This window comes from Populus trichocarpa, chromosome 18 (assembly GCF_000002775.5).
Source record: "Populus trichocarpa isolate Nisqually-1 chromosome 18, P.trichocarpa_v4.1, whole genome shotgun sequence".
NCBI lineage: Eukaryota > Viridiplantae > Streptophyta > Magnoliopsida > Malpighiales > Salicaceae > Populus > Populus trichocarpa.
In genome coordinates, this window is record NC_037302.2 from 281,073 (window position 1) to 289,759 (window position 8,687).

At 33.8% G+C, this 8,687-nt stretch overlaps 1 protein-coding gene across 4 annotated transcripts; it reads left to right on the top strand.

The window, feature by feature from the left end:
- Nucleotides 1-2,484: 2,484 nt before the first annotated feature.
- LOC18107555 (uncharacterized) lies at nucleotides 2,485-8,053 on the top strand. 4 transcript variants are annotated; one of them, XM_024590502.2, is made up of 15 exons: nucleotides 2,485-2,839; nucleotides 3,152-3,279; nucleotides 3,389-3,460; nucleotides 3,544-3,657; nucleotides 4,081-4,149; nucleotides 4,238-4,294; nucleotides 5,204-5,257; nucleotides 5,326-5,388; nucleotides 5,547-5,609; nucleotides 5,995-6,159; nucleotides 6,239-6,394; nucleotides 6,624-6,704; nucleotides 6,823-6,884; nucleotides 7,039-7,128; nucleotides 7,798-8,053. In XM_024590502.2, exons 1-14 carry the CDS (start codon nucleotides 2,662-2,664, stop codon nucleotides 7,118-7,120), a joined length of 1,344 nt encoding a protein of 447 aa, XP_024446270.1. In that variant the 5' UTR covers nucleotides 2,485-2,661; the 3' UTR covers nucleotides 7,121-7,128; nucleotides 7,798-8,053. The 4 variants fall into 4 exon arrangements, with proteins under 4 accessions (XP_024446270.1, XP_024446271.1, XP_024446272.1 ...); XM_006371755.3 differs by having other exon boundaries at nucleotides 2,487-2,839; nucleotides 7,039-7,164; XM_024590503.2 differs by lacking the exon at nucleotides 4,238-4,294 and having other exon boundaries at nucleotides 2,486-2,839; nucleotides 7,039-7,164.
- The last annotated feature ends 634 nt before the right edge of the window (nucleotides 8,054-8,687 follow it).

Below are 8,687 nucleotides of genomic sequence, written 5' to 3' on the forward strand. Positions count from 1 at the left end.
GATTTAGATTTCGAGCCATTTATCTAAAATGACATTACCTCTACTTTTAATCGAGCATAGACTCCTAAATATTGATTTTCCAAAGCCTTGAACCTTTCCCTGACTTCTTGTAAGCTTTCTGAACAGAGGAAAGAGATATCATTATTTTCTATATAAAAAAACATATATTATTCAATATTAACCTAAATTGATACCCTTCAATCAAAATAATATCATTTTAAAAAAAAATCAAATCAAGTTTTAATCAAATCAACTTCCATATAATTTTTTTAAAATTTAATTTTAATTAAATCTCGAGTGGACCGCGAAGCTAGTTCAAGTTTAATACACGCTTTGTTTACATGACATACTTATTGGGAGGCGAAATTAAAACATTGGCACTTGGATGTGGTGGGGGAACTAGGTACATGGCTACTCTATTATCATTTGGCTATAAGGGGACGAGTTCCTAATGATATGTTATCAAGTTCTCTCTTCATGAAAGGAACTCTAAATTTACGTTTTTTTATTTGTTTTCTCAAGGTAAACTGTAATTTATGTAGGGAGATTATAATAATAATAGCTTGAGAAAACTGATAAGGGCTACAGAAACCCCGGTCCAAACTTCCCAGCTTCTGAAAACTGATCAGACCTGGCCTGGGCATTACTGAGCAAAGTTGAAGCCTTGTTGATGCTGGGCTCCAAATCTGTGGTGAATTAAGAGCCCAGGTCCACCTGGTTTCAAGCCCAGTAATAGCTTTTCATGGTATTCAAATGATTTTCACATTTATTTTCCCAGAGGAAGCTAGCCTTGTTTTTCTATCTTCTCCACTGTACCAAAAAAGGAAGAAGTTGCATTACTATTTTTTCCAAACTAGAAAACATCTCCCCGTTTAGGAATACGGTGCAAACTGCGTTCCTAAAAAATTCAATTTTTTTATTAAAATTTAATATGTTTTGAATTATTTTAATATGCTGATATAAAAAATAATTTTTAAAAAATAAAAAAATATCATTGACATGCATTTCAGCACAAAAAATTATTTGAAAAGCAACCACAATCATACTGTCAAACAATAATCTTCCAAATAAATCTAAATAGCATGTAATATCAATTAATAAAGTAATCCAGTAGTTTTCTAGAAAACTAGAGTTGGAATAAGAAAAGCTATATTTTCTATGTTCAAGTACAATATTTCTCTATCTAAAAAAAACTAGATTTTCGGTTTTTAAATTCATACTAATAAGTTTAGAAAACACAGTTTAGAAATTCTCTATAGTTTCCTTTTTATAGGTTTTCTGTTATTTTTCAAATAGAAAAAAGACATCAACAACACTATTTTTTTTCTTTTAGAAATGTAAGAGATTAATTTTTTTTCATTTTCATTTTTAGTTAAAAACACAGTAATAAACCATTAATAAATATGAGCCAACAATTCTGTTATGTTTGAAAAACCTCTTTCCTACTTTTTCAGCTTCGGTGCCTTTGTGTCACCTACCCACCTGGTTTTGTGTACCTCTCGCATTCAAATGCTGCCACGCCACCATATAAAACTTTAATACCTCTACTCAACAACCACTACCTGTCTGTTACCCAGAGGCTACCTGGGATTGTGATTTTTTTTTTTTATATATATATTTTTTCAAAAACGTTTTAGAGATGATATTTTTATTTAGAAATATATTAAAATAATTTTTTTAATATTAATATATTAAAATGATTTGAAAATATTAAAAAATATTAATTTAAAATAAATAAAAATAAAACAATTTTAATTTTTTTAAAAATATTTTTAAAACGTAAAAATATTTAAATTATGTTTTGAGAAAAATTTTAAAGTTTTTATTCTCTGTAATGCATACAATAAAACTCAATTGCTCTTGCCAAATTCTCAACCACGATCTCTAATAATCCTAATTAACCCTCTCATATTTTCTTTATATAAGTTATTTATTTGAAATTATTATCACTTTTACCCAATAAATCTTAACCCAAGTCAAAATTTTAATTGTAAAACCTAACTTCACGAGTTATTTCATAGATTTAAGGCCTAAACAAGGTCAAATCAATAAGATAACCTAATTTTTTTAAAAAAACTAAAAATAAGTTATTTTTTCTAAAGAAATAGAATTTCTACTCATAACTCAGTTTTTTTAAGATTGATAAAAGGTTTTTTGACCTTGCGTTTTTATCTTTGTTCTAGTGAGTTTTAAAAGTATATTTAATATAAAATATTTTGAAATTAATATTTTTTTATAATTTTAATATGTTAATATTAAAAATAAAATAAAAAATTATTTTACTCTATATATATATATATTAAAATACTTCTAGAAATCAACAAGATCACATCACAGTACCTTCGTGTAAAAATGGCCGAAACTCACAATAGCCACGTGTAAATAACCCTAACTCCTTTTCAAAGCCTCCAACCGTCAACAAACATGAAAAAGTGGAAATAGCAATGGAAAAAAAAAAATCAATTAATTAAATAACTAATAAATAGCCTTTCTGGTCCTGCTCCATTCACGTTCATTTCTTTGAATTGATATTTTTTATGCTCTTCTCCTCCTAGCTCAACACGTTCCAACCTGACTCAGTATAATTGCCAAACAAACCGAAACTAAACTGTCTATCCTCTCCTTTTCTCTCTCTGAGTTACCTTCAGCGAGTTTGAGTTCATGGCGGCCTCAAAACTCGCTTTTCTGTCAATTCTCTTCGTTTTTGCCCTAATTTTCACCGCCGTCGGTGTTAGGGCTGATGTTGATGATGATAATACAGCTGAGTCGGCTGCTGCCGTTGATTTGTCCGCGTTGAAGATCGAACTTGATCAACTCAAGTCTAAGATCCACGCACACGGTTAGTTCTTTTATTTCTAATTTTGCTTTTTATGAATCTGAGACTTTAGTGAAATTTTGAAGTTTGAATCTTAGGTTTTAGATACTATCGATGAGAGAAAGAATCTCATCTTCCATAGAAAGCATAATTTTTCGTAATTTTTGAGTGGTTATAGCAGGTTTGTCTGTGATCAGGGTGATTAATAAATAACTAATGCAAGGATTAGAAAAATCAAGCCAGATATATTAATTAATTAATGTTTATTTTTCTGGATTTAAAACAATTTTTTTTAATAAATATTTTTACTAACTGTGTGGTTGTTGGGTTATGAAGAATCTCATATCGATGAGAAAACAAAAGAATTGAATGGTAAGGATGTCATGATAGCGCAGAAGGAGACAATTATTCAAGAGAAAGTTGATAGCATTGCGTCGCTGCAGAGTGAAATTTCATCTCTTAAGGTATGCGATGTTTTCGATTAGTCGTTTCGCATTATGGAAATAGGTTTCAATGTGCATGCTATGACGAGGCTTTTCTTATTTTATTTAATTTATTTTTATTGCTAAACAGAAAAAAGGGAAGATTGATGCTCAGGAGCTAGTTGGGAAGGCGCATGCACGTGCAGGCGAGCTAGAGAAACAGGTTTATTATTCTACTGGGTAGCCAAAGCTATTGACTTTGGAAGAAGTTTTGGGTGCCTTTGTAACTGTTACTTCTCTATGCAGATGGAGAAGCTCTCTAAGGAATTAGAAACACAACAACAGGAAAACGAGGCCCTGGAAGCCAGAGCAAGTGAAGCTGAAAAGAAGATTAGTGAATTGAACTTTAAGCTAGCAGATGTAAGTTCTTTGTTTGTCAGTGTTACTGGAAATGCATAAAGTTTTGGAATGATGAAACAGCTTTAGTCCTTCCCTGTTCTCAGACAAGGCATTTTATTTACAATTTTGAAGAGTTTTAATGGTCTTTTGACTTTAATGTCCTACCTGGCTTTAACACCTGTTTAGTATGATATGCCAATGGATCCCCAAAGGTGTGCATCAGTTTCATGTGCACGCATATGCATATGCTCTTCTTCAGCTATTTAAGTCCTATTCTTAATTGTGGTATCACACTTGCTTTTCTCTTATTTCAACATATTACTGCCTGTTTCTTTTTTCATCTTGGCACCAACTTCTTTTTCATATTTTATAATCTGAGTTTGTCCTTCAATTTCTTAGTTTGTGATGGTTAGTAATGTGATACATAATGTCTTTGCTTTATAGCTTGAAAAGATTAATGTGGAGCAGAAAAGCAAAATCCGTAAAACAGAACGTGCTCTTAAAATTGCTGAGGTATCATACTATCATTTAAAACTCGCATCATGCTTAATGCTGGATGATGGTGATTCTTATACGCGATTTCCTTTTCTGTATGTCTTAGGAAGAACTGATAAAAACAAAATCTGAGGCCATTTCAAAGGCCAAAGAGTTAATGGAGGTAATGAATTAATGGGTTTGTTTGCCATGCTCATCCATCTTTTATGTTCTTACATACTTTTCAGATGTTATATTTGAAAATGCTAGTTTAAATCATATGACGAACGATCTGTCCATTTGGTTTTGAAAGTTCTTGGATTTTCTCTGTGCTACTGTGAAATTATAGATATAGTAGCTGAAGGAAAATCCATATATGTCGTCTGAATTTGGATTTTGATGTTCTCTGCAAGCCTTGAAACTTTGGAGCATAGACTGTACACTTATGAAAGTTCTCTTCATGTTTTATATGCCTTTCCTATGTTGATAACACCCTGCTCAAATTAGCAGCAGGGCTTTTGGCAAGTGTGAGAATTTTTTTTACTGAAGTTCAACTCAGATCATGAGAGAACATGGAAGTGACAACATGGTAATACCCTGACAGGAATGATACCCAATAATTTGCTAAATTGGTGATCAATTTTGGTTTTAGTTCTTTAATGTAGCATGTAAACAAAAGGTGCAAATAGCAGTAGACAAGCAAATACAGAAGGCCTCAATAAGAAAAGATAGCATCTATACAACAAGAACTTTGTGCGACTTTTATCCCTGACAAAAGGGAAAAAATTTCTGTCTTTCATTCCTACATTTAGGTTCATTGGATGATTTGGAAATCCAAATTCTACTTCAAGGATTCAGTTGAATATGGAAGCTTTTTTTGTTCATTATTGTACTATACGCGTGCATTATATGATATATATCACATGCTTTGGCTTCTTGAACCTTCTTCATTGCATAGGACAATTTTTTTTTTATACATGCTTTGGTTCTTAAAATTAATACTGTTTGCTAGAGGCTCATCAAAGGAAGATCTATTTGAGACCCGAATTTGGTGTCAAGAGTGAGCTAATTCATAGTTGTGTCTTATGATCAGGTTCACGGGGCGTGGCTTCCACCTTGGCTTGCTGTACAGTTGATTCGTTGGCAGGTGATATGATGCCTGTATGGTAGTTTGTAAAATATCTTGTCATGTGTGTTAATATCATCTCTTTTCAGTCTCTGGCTCAGACACATTGGAGTGAGCATGGAAAACCTACCATGGAACTGGCAATTCAAAAGGTATAATCTTTTGGTTGTTGGATGGTGGTTTACCATTTTTGGTGGTGTCTGTTTACTATTTAGTTATGGTCCTGTGATTAAATGCTAGCACCTCCTGAAAAACCACCTCCATTGTAAAATGATGTATATTACTAAAATACAATGTTGACTCTTTGTAGGCCCTGGAGAAAAAAGCCCAAGCTGAAAAGTGGGCTGAGCCACATGTGGAAACAATTAAAACTGTAAGCTCTCTTTCTATGTTTTCCAATTTTCCACTCATTTATTAATTGTTGGGAGTTTAGACCTCATTTTTTCAATGCAGTCTCGTGTTTTACCTTGTGTAATTGACTTGAGAAGCCTTTTAAGACTGATTAATTTTAAGCAGTGCAATTGACTTGAGAATCCTTTTAAGGCTGATTAATTTTTAAGCAGCATCTTCTGTTGTTCTGTAGACTAATTGAAATTTGGCTTGGAAAAAGTTTGAGTGAACCAGTAGCTCTGCACTGTTTATTGTTTGTAACTTAAATTTGTTGCTTGAATGCTAATCTTTGGTGTTAACTGATTGGCCGAGTAAATGAAGAAAACTGGATGTGTGCACTTATTAATTGCTTGCTTTTTTGCATGAAGAAATGGGTCCCAGCTATTAAAGAGCAATGGGTTGTGATTACTACACAAGTTAAGCCTCATGTGCAATCATTAACTGCTAAAACAGTTCAAATTTATGAGGCCTCAAAGACTACAGTCACTCCACACATCATCAGAGTACAAGAAATAGCTGATCCTTACTTTCAGGTGTGTGTGCTGTTATATTGTCCCTTATTGTATATCTAACACATTATCTTTCATCTAATATGTTTAAATTTGATCACAGGAAGCTAAAAAGTTCAGCAAGCCATATATTGATCAGGTTGCTACCATGACAAAGCCCCATGTTGATAAAGTTAAAGTGGCTTTGAAGCCCTACACGAAAGAGGCAGTTCATGCATATGGGAAGTTTTTAGAATCTGCAACCACATACCACAATCAGGTATCAGTGCTGTTTTATTCATCTTTGTTGCCGTGCTATGGTTGACTGCGTGCTTGTTATTAGAATGAATCCTGATTCTATATTGTCTCTATGAGTATGCTAGTCAAATGGATCATTTTAAGTGGTTTCTTTGGCTATTGTTATTGGAATGTACATGGAACCATGACTTAACATCTTGGCCTGGAGAAATACCATGACCTCATGCTTTTGCTTTGATTTTTTGGTTAAGGTGCAAGTCACTGTACAAGAGACACTGGAAAAGCATGAGCTCACAAAACCACTTGCAATGAAAGAGTTGATCTGGTTCATTGTATGTATTCGTGGTCGTTTATTTTGACCTTTTTTTTTATTGAATACTTTTCAGCGAACTAACTTAATGAATGCAGTTTCTCAATATTAATTAAGGTATTCATCTTCCAATGTTGCAGGCCTCTGCTTTGTTGGCCCTACCTGTCATTATTTTGGCCAGAGCTTGTTCTTCCATCTTCTGGTCAGTGTCCTAATTAGCTATTATTCACTTTGATATTGAATTTTCTGTCTGTCTCGTTTTCATTTACGGTTTATCAATGTTTTGGGCTGCAACTTGGATTTTTGATAAGTTTCATCCACAGCTTAATTAAATGTTGTTGACCTGAAATTTGCAGCCAAAAGGCAAAGAAACCTGCTAGAAATGCTCACGCCAATCCCTCTCGTCGCAAGGCTAAACGGGGGCATTCAGACAAGTAGACTTTTTGGTGCATTGCTGGGATTTTCCATTGCAATTTATTGTGGTACGTGTCATCATAAGCATTGTGTGGGACATGGAATGGTTCCACATTTCTTCTCTCCATAATTTAACTGTGGCTCGGAGCAACTTCAGTCATTTAGTTGACAGTTAATAGTTTTTTGGATTCTTGGCATGGCATTGAGTTGAGTGTCAGTTTGGATGTACACTTACAGGCTTCTACAATGTGTTTAGGATGCTACCCTCCATTGTCTCGTGGGACTTAGATTTGCCACTTCTTCAATTTTGTGTATATATCAAATCATTGATACTGCTGCAACTGCAGTAATGATTGTCAAAAAAGCTGTTAATTTCTCTTCCTCCTCTTCTCCGCCAAGATGGGAGGTGAGAAGGTCATGACATGATATGCTCGATGGGGTAATTACGTGAATGGTTATAATTTGGAGTAATTAATGCTAAGGTTAGAACTTTGGAGGATTGAGGTAAATTAGCATCGGTAGACATTTATTTTTATCTGCCACTGTAGATTACTAGTCATCATTTTCGGTACACAAGATTGACATTGTTTGTCTAATTCGTGTGCCCCACCATAAATGCCAGAAATTATGCTTTTGGTCAGGAATATAACCTTGTGTTGCTATGAGATGGTGACGTAATTCAGAAATTTTGTTTCCTGCAGATGGGACTTGTGATCTTTGCATGGGCTTTTGGGACTGATTTTCCATCCACGGAGCACCCGCACCTGCAATTTCTTGCCTTTTAGTCTTTGTGAAGAATGTCTAGAACCTTTCACACTACAAAAGTTTAGATGTATTTTGAGTCATGTTGGTAGAGACCTAAGAGTTGTAATTTATTTTTTATTCTTCTCAATTTACAGTTGAAATGACTGAAATCTTCCCTATCATTTTGTTTTTTACTAGAATCATGTTTGTTCAGCCATATTTGTTTGAACATGACTGCTAATCCTTTCTGGCACATGTAGTCTTGGACCGCCGGTGCTGCTATCTTGGGGCCATCGGCAATGGACCTATGAGTGAGGTCTGTCGGCCCATTGGCATGCAAAAAAGATAAATTTGAAGATGGGTTGGCCACCCGCTTAGAGCAGCTCTTGCTGCCTTTGTTAGACACTTTTATGGATCGGCCCTTGGATATTTCGGTTTTATGATCAATGATTGACCCAGAGTTTGCAGCCTATTTTAAGCCTTTTGTTTTTCATTTCGATTAAAATCACAAGTTAACTTGTAAAATCGTAAGTGAGTTAACATATATCTAACATGCTGAATCGGATAAAAAACTTGAAACCAGTAAAATCAGATTTAACTCGTGTAAAATCGGTAAATTCGATCCGATTTTACGAGTTTACTAAATTTGTGATATGAACCAAGTTAGGTTCAAATTTGGTCTTAAAATGTTTGCTGACTAGTTTTGTGAGATTAAACATATTTTTCAAACCGTATATTGGATAAAGCTGAAATTTTACAGGGAAATATTAGATACATGAAAATATATTGTGGTAAATTTTCAGGTCAAATGGAATTAGGGAACATAATATTTTAGAGGGTCAAAGTT

Coding starts and splice junctions, on each gene's coding strand:
- LOC18107555 (XM_024590502.2), top strand. CDS start 2,662: ATGGCGGCCTCAAAACTCGCTTTTCTGTCAATTCTCTTCGTTTTTGCC. Junction 3,280..3,388: donor GTGAAATTTCATCTCTTAAG/GTATGCGATGTT, acceptor ATTGCTAAACAG/AAAAAAGGGAAGATTGATGC. Junction 6,160..6,238: donor TAGCTGATCCTTACTTTCAG/GTGTGTGTGCTG, acceptor ATTTGATCACAG/GAAGCTAAAAAGTTCAGCAA.